This window comes from Nicotiana attenuata, chromosome 9 (assembly GCF_001879085.1).
Source record: "Nicotiana attenuata strain UT chromosome 9, NIATTr2, whole genome shotgun sequence".
Taxonomy (NCBI): Eukaryota; Viridiplantae; Streptophyta; class Magnoliopsida; order Solanales; family Solanaceae; genus Nicotiana; species Nicotiana attenuata.
In genome coordinates, this window is record NC_031997.1 from 4,639,550 (window position 1) to 4,655,115 (window position 15,566).

Below are 15,566 nucleotides of genomic sequence, written 5' to 3' on the forward strand. Positions count from 1 at the left end.
ATTTTCTTTTTGGTTTGTTCCAAAAAGATTGATCCCTTTATGTAAACCTATTTTCTTTTTTGGTCTGTTGCAAAAAGAATTACCCCTTTCTAAATTTCGAAATAATTTAGCTTAAACTTTTAGTTTACCCTTAATGAATATTTTTATGACCACGTTTAGGACTTTGTTAATTCCAACAAATGTGAAGCTTGAAATTTAATATGTAGGTATTATGAAATTCTCATTGAGTTTCATCAAAATAAAAGATTTTAAAGTCCAAATGGTAATTTTCAATAGTTTGACTGACCTTCAAAAACCACAGCACACCAAACGCTCTAACAACAAAGTCAACAATGGCGTATCTAAATTATAACATGTAAATCCGCTATTTAAAGGAAATTGTGATCAATTCAACCAACAGAATGCTGAAATTTTTCTAGGAGATATCGGAGAAGGCCGGAAATGGAGGTCAAACGAAGGGCTGTAAAGAACCTCGTTACGAAGCTGAGTTCCGTCTCAGAGCAGACACGTACAGAAGCAATTTGCGAGCTAAGATTGATCTCAAAGAACGATTCCGACAGCAGACCGTTGATCGCCGACGCCGGCGCTGTTCCGTATTTGGCGGAATCGCTCTACTCGTCGAACAAATTGTCTCAGGAGAACGCAACCGCCACGTTGCATAACCTCTCGATTTCTTCCAAGGACTTGCTGATGTCCACGCGCGGGCTCCTCGACGCGCTCTCTCACGCTCTCCGGAATCCTTCTTCCCCTTTCGTCGTCCAGTGCGCCGCCGCCACCATCTTCAGCTTATTGACGGTCGAGTCTTATCGGTCAATCATCGGCCACAAGCGCGATATTCTCTTCGGGCTTGTAGATATCATTAAAAGCCCTAATTCGGAATCTAGAACTGTAAAAGACGCGCTCAAAGCCCTTTTTGGTATTGCGCTTTACCCGCTGAATCGTGCTCAAATTATCGAGCTTGGGGCAGTACCCGCGTTGTTCTCGCTGCTGTGTAATGACGGGAGAGTCGGTATATTGGAGGATGTTACAGCTGTCATTGCTCAGATTGCAGGGTGTGAGGAGAGCTGGGAGGCATTTAGGAAGGTATCAGGGGTGGGGGTACTGGTCGATTTGTTGGATAATTCGACTGGATCAAGCAGTCGAACTAAAGAGAACGCGGTTTCAGCGTTGCTGAATTTGGTGCAATGTGGTGCAGAAGAGATTGCCGATAGTATTCGTGGCCTAGTTTTAGGGGCAGTGGATGGCATTATTGAAGTGGCGGAAAATGGAACGGATAAGGGCAGGAGCAAAGCAATGATGTTGTTGAACATTCTTGATGCGAGTTCCTGTATGTTTCAAGAGGAGCAGATGGACTGCTTATCAAATTCAAACCATTCTATATGAGTATGTAAAATATATCTCTTTGGCTATGTTTGTATAGATACCTTTCTTTTAGATTTCGTGTTTGTACTCTTTGTGGTATTATAACAGTGAATGGGGAGTGAAAATGAATTAATGTGATTGGAAGAATTAGTTTGGATTGAAAACTAACTAAAACAAATGGAATACCACTTGATTTGAATTTTCTCTCTTTCTATTTCTAATTTGTGGATGCAACATTTCTTTTCACTTACCTTAAAGGTTTGAGGCACTTCTTATTTTGTATTCAGAAATGTATTTTAGCAACAAGATATTGTTAAAAGGACCATAGGGTTACCTGCTTGATGATAAAGATATTTGGTTGCGGGAGTGAAAATGAGAATCGTTCAGTCTATTGAGTATGGACCTTACTATTGGCTTTGATATATGACCTGAATAATTATACATACAAGATGGTTGGTAATTCTATGTGCGCCAAGCCACTACCCTTTATAACTTCAACAGGAGTTTGTTGGTTCATCAATGGTATAGCTTTAACTCATTATTTGTTGTTCACAGCACAAAGCACATTTGATTCAAGGCACTACATCTACGTGTTTAAACCCAACAGCTTGTGTTTCTTTTCTCTTAAGCTTTTGAGACATGTGATCATGCTTATTTAAGAAGACGGTTGTTCATTTTGGTGCATTGCAGATAATAAATTTAATAAGTTCCAAGTAAGGTCATTAGCATTTAATTCCCATGCATTTCTAATAGTTCCTTATTATCGATGTAGTAGCTGCCTCGTTTTAATTACCTGTTCCACGGGCAGAGACATGAATTTGTAGCTTGCGGAGACCATCTTGTTGGATGACACATCTTATGTTCAGCACTTCAGTAGCTATATATTTTTCCCTTTATTGTTTTGTGGAACATCTGATGTTATTTCTTGTAGGCTTTGTTGGAGTTAATATGCTCGCATTTCAAAGTTATTCTACTGTAAATTTGCACATTTCTCATTCTTGTCGCTAGATCAAGAAAGAACCATTGGAGCAAATCCACAACAAATGTATGAGAACTATGAAATCCAGTTACTCTCCCCTCTCTCTTGCTTTCGTCGAATATGGTCTATTATGGTTTTGGAACTTCAATATGGTTCTCTTATAGCTTGTTTGGCCAAGCTTCTAAAATCAGCTTATTTTGAAAACTGCTTTTCAAAAAGGTAATTTTTGAGCAATTTGTGTTTAACCAATTAATTTGAAAAGCAATTTTGAGCAGTAATTAGTGTTTGGACAAGCTTTTAAAAAGTACTTTTAAGTGCATTTTTCTCAAAAGTGCTTTTCAAAAAAGCGTTTCTCAAAAAGGTGCTTTTGGAGAGAAATTATTTTCTCAAAAATTGTTTCTGCTTCTACTTGAAAGTACTTTTTTTCTTCTAAAAGCTTGGCCAAACACCTTAACTTTAGAAAAAAACATTTTTGGCAACAAAAAAAAACACTTTACACCAAAAAGAAAATTGGCCAAACAAGCTATTAGACTTTTATTCTTATTTAATTTTAAATATTAACAATGGCTTAGAAGATATTTTTAAGTAGTCTGCATAATTTCTAGCATTTTTGGTTTCACTAGGTACGAGCCTAAAATTTGCCTTTTGCGATTAATGGGGTCGTTGTTCATACTGTAGAAGCTTAAGCAGAAGAAACAAACATTTCACTCGAGCTTCAGTGACTTGATTGACTTCTGATGCTTTTAGATCTAAAAGATTAGGTTTCGTTAGTTAAGTAGATACTTTAATGCACTTTGCATTGTTATACAATAGCTTGTTAAATACTAGCTTTATCCCTCGGTACTCTTTGCTCATTTACTTTTGGGATCATAAGTTGGTAGGCAAGATTTCTAAATATTTTCTTTACCACGGTGACATCTCTTACTGCCAACAAGATTTGACCAATCTAGATTTGCAGATTGGCTATGCTATCAATAGAAACTAAATGTATCTTCACAGAAAACAACCGAGTGGTGATAACCATCAGTAGATTGATGGCGCCAAAGTAGATTGATTAACTTTAGAATGTAATTAGGTTGTAACCACTTGACCCTTATCAAAAAGTTGCAACCGCTTTACAAAATCTGTACCTGTAAGTGGAAAAACAATGCAATTGCTTTATAGATGATTAATCTATATCAACTTTATGTATTTAAGAGTAAGTAATAAGTTGATTTCTCACTTGTTGTGGTAGATTAGATTGTTCTGACTTGTTGTCTTGTAAGTTGTCACCGTGCTGTAGTTGAATAACCTCATACCAGCTAGATTAATTCTGGGAAAATCATCTGAGTTGATTTGTGTTTACATGTGTTATGGCTAAATTAGATTGGTTTGTAACTCACTGCTTTATAATTGATTGATTACATGCCAACTTGAATAATTCAAGGACATACCTGAACTGTTATCTTGTTTGCATATATTGTGGTTACATTAGATTGGTTTCTGCATGTTTAACAACTAAAACCCACCACAGTGGTGTAAGTTTTAAGGCGAATAGGAAAACAGGGTAGATAGCAACTTAGAAGTATCATAAGCAGACAAAAGCTGTTGAAGCTTGAGGAAGAATCAATTATTGTACTGAACGTCTCGGAAGACATCTCTGATGTGTTTAGTTGCTCTTCATCCGGAGAAAACGCGAGAGAACTGCTCTAGGAATATCAAAGGTATGCAAATGAGTATAGTAGATGGACCTCGAGGTCTATATTTGTAGTTACTTAGCTTAAGTTTTGGACCTTTAGTATTAATTGAATATTTTTAGGTAGTGTTGAGCTTGTGAGGTCGCAAATTTACCTTGATGTACCATTGCACAATCTTGGAGTTGCTTCTCTAGCAATTTGGAGCTTATATGATGCGTTATTGCAAAATATTCATGTTTGTATTCTCAGTTTTTTTTTTTTTAATTTGTATCAACTGCCAGTTGTCTTCCGCATCTCTTTCATCTCCTAGAAAAATGAGGTACCTTATGTCTCTACTGGATTCAGGCCAAGGTTCCAATACTTTTTACTAGCCTTATCCACTTCTAGAAAAATGATGTAGTTGCTCAAAATGCATTGACTATCTGATATACCAACTAAGTGCCTATTCATGAAGTATGAAACCCCAAATGGCTTTTTGGTGCATGGAGGTTTGTTTTTGAGGAATTTGTCTCATTTGTTTTCTCGAAAGGGAAAATGAGAAAGAAGACATCTGTTTTTTCAATATTGCACTCTCTTCTTGTTTGCTCTGTGTGTGTGTGAGGAAGGGACGGAGGGAGGGAGTTTTCTGCTCATAAATTGTTGATGAACGTCCTTGTACCTTTTAAGTTTTACCTTCCGTTTGAGTTTTACTGTCTGGCTTTCCAGTTCATTCTAAGTCTTAATATTTCTAAATAACAAGAGACACTTCTATATAGACGCGATACTGATTTGCCATGATTTGTTTAGGAAAAGGTAAGTTGTATGTACTGTTATATCTGGTAATAGTTTATATTCTAAACACATGTTTCACAGATTATTCACAAGTTTCTGTTGAGAATTTCAGCAACAGGCGCAATTGGAGACTATAGTAATTGTTGAGATGTTTTTGATATACAAAAATCTGTGACAAGCATGTAAGATTTTCACATATCATGAGACGATGTTATTGAACTCTCTTATCAATATAATCCACGCGAGCTTCATGTGTCTGATATAAACTGTAGTATTTGTGAATAACCATACATAAGTCATAACGATCTCAATATAGATATTATGACGATGCGTTTCCGCGATATATATGTTTATGTATTGATTTTCACGAGTCAGTCGATTACTCTTTTTTCCAGTGGTGCATAACGTTGCATATTAACTATGTGGCAATTCCAACAGCTCTATCACCATTGATTTAGCGACTCTCATATGTGTCATCTAAGCATAAATATTAGATCAGCTGCAGCTAATCACTGCCTATAGCAAATTGCAATTTGCATCCTAGAGCGAATCGAGCATGAATGTGTCACCACTAAGACTAGGACTATAAGTCCTCCAAACCATTATAGGAGAGATAGCGACTTCCTTGATACGAGAGTACACCACTTTTAGGCTAAATGTCAAATGCATAATTGTCGAGATGTTTTTTATTTACAAAAGTCAGTGACAAACATGTAAGATTTTCACATTTTACTTAAATTGTGTACAAAAGACACACCTAATGGGACAAGCACTATAACAAACAAATTCTAATGGTAATTAAAATATGTTGATAAATCTAAAGATAGGTAGGCAGCAGTAAAAGGCAAACCTTTGATGGAGAAAGGATCTCGCCCAAGAATATCTTTGGGTGGATAGTCCTCACGTGTACGTGAAAAGTCAGCAAAATGTGGAGAATAGGCAAAAAGATTGAAAAGTGAGTGGTAAGGCCCAAAAAGTAAAAAAAGAAGCTGCTAATAAGTTGGAATGACGAAAGCGCATTGGCTAGTGGCTAAAATTAAAGAAATATTATTACTGTACATCTGTACATAATAAGAGTAAATATAATTGGCAAATCAAAACCTGAATTCGGTGAATTGTGCTGCAGCTCATTAGATATTCTTTTTGCATCATTCTAGAGACTGTTTCTGAAAAGTTTTCTCAAACTTCGATTTTTTTTTAAAATTATATATATGGATATCTGGATTTTTTCAGTAGTTTTTTCCGAAAGGCAGTCTCATAAATCTTTTTCAGTAAAAGGGATTTTAGATTTTCTTTTTCTTCAAAAAGAACTCTTCTTCTCTCAGTTAGTAATTAGTACTCACGAATACATCAAAAACTATTAAACCAAACAAAATTTTCTTGAACAAGTATATTTATATAAACAGTATCTATCTTCAGAAGTCAAAGGGCTAAATTTCGATTTATGCTAAAACTTCACTTTTGTCAAAACAATACTGAATGTAATAAATGACTAAGCACCGATAGTTAATTTTAAATCTAAATGGCATAGTACCTAAAATTGTAACAAATACTTTGGCTACAGTCAATCGAATCTCATCTTTGCATCTTTTAAAATGGTTAGTATGCTTTGAGATCTCAAGTGGTCAATGATACTCCACTAAACAATTGAGAATTTTCATTTAACAAAGTTTAGAAAAGGCCCCACAGCCTTAGTCCAGTGATAAGAGCACAAAACGTGTGAGGTGTAGGTTAAACTAAAGTTAAATTTTATTATAAGCAAAGCTTAATATTTAAGTAACTAAGAATAATATATGCAAATCTATTATCCATTGAGTTTGACACTACTAAAGACAAAGATAGTATAAAGAATACGAGTTCAGCAAAATTTATTTTTGATTCAAACTTTATATATTTATTAAGAATTTACTAAAGATGAATATATAATAAATTTGGGAACTCATAAATTTTACCTCTAGAATTCACAACTTCAAATTCTGAATTAGCGTTACAAAAAAACTTGGAAGAGAAAAAGAATGGTAAAGGGTGGTAGTGATAAAATGAAGTGGGTGACAGTCCCACGTGACTGGTCACCAATTATCGGTGGATGTCATGGTTGGCTTCATATTAACGCTAACAGCCAAAAGATATATGCCCCAAATATCACATTTCAAACAAAGTCACAAAACCAACACCTTACTCACCATAAAAGATAACACTAACAAAAAGTTGGAAAAAAAGTTGGATTACTATCATTAACTCATTTGACAAAGTTAACACTGCCCATCTTTCCTTCTATCGTTTTGGTTGGGCATTATAACTTGCCCTTTTTCTCCATTTTCCATCTCTCTACTTTCTTTTCCTTTTACTTTACAGTAATAGGCTAGTGGTTCCTCTCCTGTTGTCTCTCTCTTTTGTTAGACAAATTAGGTGAAAGGAATACTGCAAGTAAAACAGTGAATTATAATCCTATCGAAAAGGTCATTACGCTTAGTAAATATTATGCTTAGCAAATTCATCTTCTTTCTTTATTTTAATTATTTTTGGTTCTGAGGCTTGAAATAGGAAACTTTTTAACAGGAAAAGCTTAAGTGTAGTGATAATATGCTTAAGAAATGGAGTTTAAATACACACATTTAGCTCAAGTCAAACATATTAAACTACTTTCGTTTATATGATAAAACCAAGTGAAAGAGAATTGAACTTCATCTCTCTCTTTTTTCCCGATTACCAAGTTCCGTAATGATATGAATATAAGTACACCCACCTATGTATAAGTCTAGTCACACATTCTTAGGGGTGGTTTAGTGACAAGGTGGGATAATGTGTGATACTTGTTTTACCACCAAGTTTTAGGCCCTTTTTGTTAAACTAATTTAATAAGTAGATAAAGGATGAATCTTAGTTAAAAATAATAAATCCTAGATCTGAAGTTCTATAATTTTGATGGACGGGACCGTGTTCAAGGCAAAGAATGCCAAGTTAATGCTCAATGATTATCAACAAATAGGAGAATGAAGACATACAACAAATTGCATTAAATGTAATAAGAAGGAATTTGTCACCCAAATGTTGAATGAGTTGGATGATTCCCTCTTCTGACAATAGTGTGTCACAACAGACGATAGAGATGAACAAAGTGTTCATGGATCTTGTAATTAAAAGAGGAACGTTTAGCAATGGAATCAAACAGAGGAGACAAGACCAATTTTTTTGTATATTCTTGATAGTTAACCCTTTACAAGATGTTCTTCTCAGAAGAGTCTAGCCGTCCCCATTTTGTTCCCTCTCTCTTCCTATTTAGAAGGATATTCCTAGAAAACCCTAAAAATGTACAATTTGGGGGATATTCAATGGAATATTCCTATTCATGATCCTAAGAATATTCTAACCGTTGCTGTTGTTTCTTCTCTACTCGACCTTGACACTAGTCTCTCTCTGGGCGACTCCTCGCCACTAGGCCGTGCTTGGCTTCGACCTCGGCCTCAGCTCGTCCGTTTGCATTCGCTAAACTCAACCTAATTTTGGCCTATACAGTTAGTCCCTCCGCTTATTGAGGTCGTCCTCTTGGGAGTCCTCGATGAGCGGATTTTATCTGCATCTAATCACAAGAAATTCTGCCGTGGTGAACGAGCTGAATTGGTCGATGTCGAATTGATGACGGATCAACTCAAAGGTTGTGGTTGGCGTGGCTGACATTGGATGATGTCATGGCCACGCCGTCATCATTACGCATCTTCCCGATTCGATGAGTTGTTTTCGGTGCCTCTGTTGCTTTGATTTTGGTGTCAATGATAGTTTCTTGCATCATTGGGCGCCACAATATCCTATAAATAGAGGAAGGGGGATTCACAAATGAAACTTTTCGCACTTTATTTTCCATTTGCACTTTGCTTGTTCTTATGCTTCTTCTCTAACCCTTGTCTCCGATTTCCTTTTGCTTTTTAGCTCTAGCTTCTGGTTTCCTTTCCTGTTGATACTCTCTTTCCAGCTCTATTGTATACACGTTACTATAGAAATGACAAACTCCCCTCACACTTCTGACATAGTCTCCGATTCCACCCCATTGTCGGTGGCCATTCCTTCCGGTGGCCATGAACCCACGGTTGCGAAAGACGAAAGTTTTCCCACCGTGGAGGAGGTTGTTCCCCAGAAACCGTCGGTCAGAAATGACTTCCCAAAAGAGCCCACCCCTGCTCCTGAGCAGGTACTATCTGTTATGGGGTCGAAACAAATATCTGCCCTACGGTCTAAATTCCATATCCCTACTCACGTCGATACTGTTCCGGCGGGGAACACGCGATACAAGTCCACCGGCCTGGGTATTGCGCTTTCTACGCCTACCCATTTTTGGTGGGTTACTCCCTTCCTCTTCCCCCACTAGCTGAGGAGTTCTGTCGCTTTTATGGCGTCTGCCCGACACAGCTTTCCCCTTACTTATATAAAGTCTTTTTGATTTTGGCGAAGTTCGCAGAGTTGGCCGGTTGCGAAGTCTCCATCCGTCATCTGCTGCATCTCTTCTCGCCTAGTTTCTACAGAGGCACGCTGATTCATCTCCGCCACCGTGGGACTAAAGGATTGGTAAAGTGGATGGATGATAAAGCGAATCGCCAGTTCTAGTGCATTTACTTCTTCGTCAGGACCGAGCACGTAGTGGCGGACCCAGCCGGGTTCCCCGAGCAGTGGAACTTCAACCGTAAGGGTCTTTTACCGCCTGTCATATATTTTGTTTATCCCCCCATCTTTTTTGTTTCTAACTTGATCATGTCTTTCTACTTTCATCTGATAGGCGTCCACCTTCCCTGGTTCTTGACATTGAAGAGTGGGTAACTCATGTCTTACCTCATACAATGGGAATTCACGACTGGGCGTCCTTTAACAGGCAGTTCGGGCCCAAGCCTTCGACTAGTAAGTCTGATTCTCACTTCCACGACCCTTTCGTCTTCGTTATAGCTTATCACCGTCTTGTCATTTTTTTTAACATGATTTTCTTTTTGTGCTAGGTCGGCAAGCTTCCAAGAAGGCGAAGGCTCCAGTGCTCACATTTCACAGGTGGTCACTTCGGTTGGGATGCAATTCGTACTGGCTGAGTCCGTACGAGAGGGTCAAACTCTAGCTCTGCTGTTGGGCGATTCAGCCCCACAAGTGGCCGTTACGTGGGCTGAGACCTCTGATCGCCCCATCTTTCACCTAATTGACGAGTCATCTCATGACGAGAAGGAGGCGGTACCGAGGAAAAGGCGGAGGGTGGAGACCGAAAGGGCCGGTGGTGCTGATGCCAAGCCAAAAAGGCCCATTGTTTTAGATGCGGAGACGGCGCCCTTACTGGGCATTGAGGCTGCTCCCACGCTAGCTATCGTCACGGAGGAAAGGCCGTTAGAGGCTGAAGGGACCTACGACAAGGAGAGCCTGTATGAACAGCTAGGGTCGGCTCATCATCAGCGGAAGGAAGGGATAGAACCATCCTCGCGGAAGATGATGGTTCGGGCTCCGATGTCGACCCTAAGGAGGTGCGGGATTTTAAGGAGAGGTTCACCCGAGTGGAGATAAGGACGGAGGGGCCTGATCGACACATAGTCATCCCCGTAGATATAACCTCTTGACCAACTCGGAACGGGCGGTGCCGACCTTTGCTCCTCTGTGCGCGGACTCTGAGAACAAGACACTGCAGACGCTGAAGGATGCGGATTTGTCGTTAGGTATATCTGGCATGGCCTTGCGAGTAAGCTTGCTTTTCCCATGTTAAGTTAGTTCATTTCGTATATGTAGTTTACTTCCGCTTACCTGTCTTCTTTTGCGTGTCAGACCTTCATCATGGAGATCGAGCGTGATCGGCGGGAAGAGCGAAGGACGACCCTCTTCAAGAAGATGATATCCAAGTACAGAGAGTACCGTTCTAAGCACCGAACGCTAGTCAACTTACTTAGCAAGGACGACCAGTTTCAGACGCTTCGTGATGGGCTCAAGTAGAGGGATGAGGAGCTGAGGGAGAAGGACGAGGAGCTTATGAGGGCCATCGGCAGATGCAGCGTGCTTGAAGGGGTGCTGAGGGCTAAGGAGGATGAGCTCGAGGTGAGCAAGGGGGTGATGGCTTAGAATACTAACCTTCAGGTGCAGATGGCATCTTTAAGGGTCGAGCTCGAGCAGCGCGAAACAAGGGCCATCAACTTGAGGGGTGAGTTGAGCACCAAGGTCGAAGAGTTGGGCCGAGCTGAGAAAGCCAGAATGGCCGCTGTGGCGGAGGCGGGAGCCCTAGGGGGCACCCTCCGTGTTTGCAAGTCTAACCGAGCTACTGAGGTGGAAACTTCAACGTTCAAGGAGGCAACGTTTGAGGAGCGGATTGGGGGTTAGAAGGCGGAGCTGTCTGACCTGAATGAGAAGGTTGTCGCCCCAAGAGCCGAGAAGGCACAACAGCAGGCCCAGCCGTCTACTTCTCATACTTTTGCCGATCCCAGTGTGTCGCGGGAGTTGTATGATATGTGGGTTCATGCTCAGACCCAACTTGACATATACAGGTCTCTAAAGACGGCCGGAAAGATTCCCGAGGCGGAATTTGAGTATGTTCGTGTCAAGGCACGTGCAGCCCGTGATGCCTGTGGTTATGATCCTAGTACGCCCGGCGGGACGATGATGAAGACGACTTAGATGGGCTTGCCTCCGACCCTAGTATGACGATGAGTATGCCGGTGACGTCGGTGATGGAGGGGCGATGCGACGTGAAGTCTTTGCACTTGGTTTTTGTTTTTTTGTGTTTTGATGTTTTCTTTTTGTGGGGGCATCTTTCATGCCCTTTGTAAACTGTATTGGAATGGAATGATTGAAATGGAACAGTTGTCTTTTGCTGTGTATTTCCGGCTCTTCTTTCTTTTTTCTTTTCCGTGAGTGTCTTTTTTTATGAGAAAGTCCCTGACTTTTGGTCGGTCAAATGTAAGTTGATTTGAACGAGGTCGAATGTAGATCAATTCGAATGAGGTCGACTGTAAGTTAATTCGAGCGAAGTCGAATGTAGATTGATTCGAGCGAGGTCAACTGTAAGTTAATTCGAGCGAAGTCGAATGTAGATTGATTCGAGCGAGGTCGAATGTAAGTTAATTCGAGCGAGGTCGAATGTAAGTTAATTCGAGCAAGGTCGAATGTAGACTTAGAAAAATAATTTGAGTGAGATTGAATGTACATTTCTTTTGTTAATTTGAATGAGGTCGAATGTAAGTTAATTCGAGCAAGGTCGAATGTAGACTTAGTAAATCTTTCGAGCGAGATCGAATGTACATTTTCCTTTGTTGATTCGAACGGGGTCGAATGTAAGGTAATTCGAGCGAGGTCGAATGTAGACTTGGAAAATAATTCAAGCGAGATCGAATGTACATTTCCTTTGTTGATTCGAACGAGGTCGAATGTAAGTTAATTCGAGCGAGGTCGAACGTACATTTCCTTTGTGTTGGTATGATGTGTAAATTTGGTGGAGTTGTGTAAGAATGTCATATACTGCTTTGTTTATTCATTGGAGAATATTACATGTTTCTGTTCGGTCCGTACATACATTCGAGGAGTCTCAGTCTATCTACTGCCTTCATCGCTCGGCCTAGAGAAGTAGTTGATAGGCGGGGCGATGAACTTAATACCTAAAATTCGAGACGCCCTCTTCGTCGCCTCATTAAAAACCTCCCCGAGAAAAACCAATTGACAAAACTCGGGTGAGGGAAAAAGAGTACGACTCGGAGGACGTCCGTCTTCAGAAATTTGAGGTATTTGAGGTGGGTGACGTTCCAATTGTTTGGTAGTAGTTTTCCCTCCATTTTTTCTAGTTGGAATGACCCCTTGTTTGCTATTGCCATGATTTTGTATGGTCCGTCCCAATTGGTTCCCCATTTGCCTTCTCGTGGGTCTTTGCTCACTTGTGTTTTGGCTTTGAGTACATAGTCCCCTACCTTGAGTGGTCTGGCTTTGGCTTTTTTGTTATAGTACCGTTCTGCTTGCTGTTTTTGAGCTGTCATTCTTACGTAGGCCATGTCTCTTCGCTCATCTGTTTCGTCGAGGTCTTACTTTCTACTTTCATCGTTACTTGGTCCGCTCTCGTTGGAGTATCTCAAACTTGGTTCCCTGACTTCGACTGGTATCACTGCATCAGTCCCATAGTCTAGTGAATATGGCATTTCTCCTGTGCTTGTTTTTGGCGTGGTGCGGTATGCCCATAGCACTTCTGGTAGCAGTTCCGGCCATAGTCCCTTGGTGTCTTCAAGCTTCTTCTTCATGATGTTTAGTATTGTTTTGTTGGAGGATTCCGCCTGACCGTTGCCTGCGGGATGATATGGCGTGGAGAGTATTCCCTTAATATGCCATTTCTCGAAGACCTCGGTGGTTTTTTTCCGGTGAATTGGGGTCCGTTGTCATAACTGATTTCTTTGCGGATGCCTAAGCGGCATATGATGTTCCTCCATATGAATGTGATAACTTCCTGTTCGCGTATTTGGGCGAATGCACCTGCTTCTACACACTTGGAAAAATAGTCAGTTAAACCAAAAGAAATCGTACATTACCTCATCCTGCTGGAAGGGGTCCGACGATGTCCATCCCCCATTTTATGAACGGCCAAGGCGATGTAACTACATGGAGGTGCTCGCCTGCCTGGTGGATCATTGGAGCGTATTTTTGGCATTGTTCGCACTTTCTAACGAAGTCGGTGGCTTCCTTTTTCATGGTGGGCTAGTAATAGCCTGCCCGTATGAGGCATCTAACGAGGGCTCGATTATCGGTATGGGCTCCACAGTGGCCTCCGTGTACTTCTTCGAGGACGCGCCTAGTTTGGTTTGGTCCTAGGCGTTTTGCCAAGGGACCGCCAAACGTTCTTTTGTATAAGTCATGGTTGATGATGTTGTATCTGGCCGCCTGCATTCGAAGCTTCTTGGCTTCTTTTTTGTCGAGTGGGAGCACTCCGTCCTGCAAATATGACATAATACGGTTGCGCCAGTCCCAAGTCAAGTTTATAGTGCGTACCTCAATTTGGTCTATTGACGAACGGAGGAGGGTGACCATATTTTCTTTTTCGCTTATGTTCTTGGTGGCCGCTGATAATTTGGCGAGGCCGTCTACTTCGTTGTTTTGTGCTCGAGGTATATGGTCAAGTTGGCACTCGTCGAACTCGGGCAGTAGCTTATGAATTTCTGCCTAATATTTTTGTAGCCTCTGTTCTTTGATTTGGAAAATTCTTGTGACTTGGTTGACGACGAGTTGTGAGTCGCATCGGAGGATGACTCGCTCTGCTCCATGCTTGAGAGCTAGTTTCAGTCCTGCAATTACGGCCTCATACTCGGCTTCATTTTTAGTCATGTCGAGGCACCGTATGGACTGGCGGATGACTTCGCCTGTTAGGACCTCGAGGACGAGTCCCAATCCAGATCCCGACGCGTTGGAGGCACCATCAGTGTACAGGACCCATAGGTCAAATAACTTGGGGGAGGAACGGGAGGCTTCCTTCTCGGCCTCATGCATTATTTTAGCGCTGAAGTCAGCGAGTACTTGCGACCTTATCATTGTTCGCGGCTGATATGTTATATCGTGATCGCTTAATTTGATAGCCCACTTGGGCAATCTACCCGACAGCTCGGGTTTATGTAGGATGCTTCTTAGGGGGAAGGTCGTGACCAACGAGATGGGGTGGCATTGAAAATAGGGTCTAAGCTTTCGTGAAGCTACGACTAATGCTAGAGCCAGTTTTTCGAGGTGGGGATACCTTATTTCGACATCGACCAGGGTTTTGTTAATGTAATATATTGGAGATTGCGTACCTTTGTTTTCACGGACCAAGACTGCGGTTACTGCGATGTCGGATACATCCAGGTAGATTAAGAGACGTTCTCCATGTCCTGCCTTGGCGAGTAACGGGGCCGAGGACAAGTATGCCTTTATTTCTCTTAGGGCATTGATGCATTCGGAATTTCACTGGAGTCCGTTGTCATTTTGAGTACGTTGAAGAATGTTTGGTATCTGTTAGAGGATCGTGAGATGAACCTTGACAAGGCGGCTATACGGCCGGTCAGCTTCTGCACCTATTTCTTGCTGGTTAAAATTTCAGGTATTCCCTCTATAGCCTTGATTTGGTCGGGATTGACCTCGATGCCTCTCCGCGACACCAAAAAATCGAAGAACTTTCCCGAAGTCATGCCGAAAGCACATTTTTCGGGGTTCAGCTTCATGCCGTATCGCCTAAGTATGTCGAAGGCTTCCCTTAGGTGGTCGATGTGGTCCTCTATTCTTTTTTATTTGACCAATATGTTGTCTATATAGACTTCCATCATTTTGCCGAGTTGCTCTTTGAACATCTTGGTGAACAACCTCTAATAGGTCGCCCCTGCATTTTTCAACCCGAACGGCATGACTCTGTAGCACTACGTCCCTTGGTGGGTGATGAAGGTGGTCTTTTCTTGGTCCTCCTCCTCCATGATGATTTGGTTGTAGCCTGAGTAGGCGTCTAAGAAGCTTAATAACTCGTGCCCCGCTGTTGCGTCGATGAGATAATCGATGTGAGGCAACGAGAAGGAGTCTTTCGGGCAGGATTTGTTTAGGTCCGTGAAGTCTACGCACATGCGCCATTTCCCATTTTTCTTTTTCACCATGACCACGTTAGTGACCCATTGGGGGTACATTGACTCTCGAATGGAACCGTTGGCAAGCAATTTTTCTACCTCTTCGTGGACGGCCTCATTGATTGCAGCATTGAACATTCTTCTGATTTATAGTACTGGCAGGTAGAGTGGATCGACATTCAGCTTGTGTGTTGCAATGTCTTTCGGGATACCTAA

General features: G+C 41.2%; 1 protein-coding gene across 1 annotated transcript; it reads left to right on the plus strand.

Moving 5' to 3' along the window:
- Positions 241 to 1,570, plus strand: LOC109231997 (U-box domain-containing protein 11). Its single transcript, XM_019397620.1, has one exon. The coding sequence runs from the start codon at positions 442 to 444 to the stop codon at positions 1,381 to 1,383; it is 942 nt and encodes a 313-aa protein (XP_019253165.1). The 5' UTR covers positions 241 to 441; the 3' UTR covers positions 1,384 to 1,570.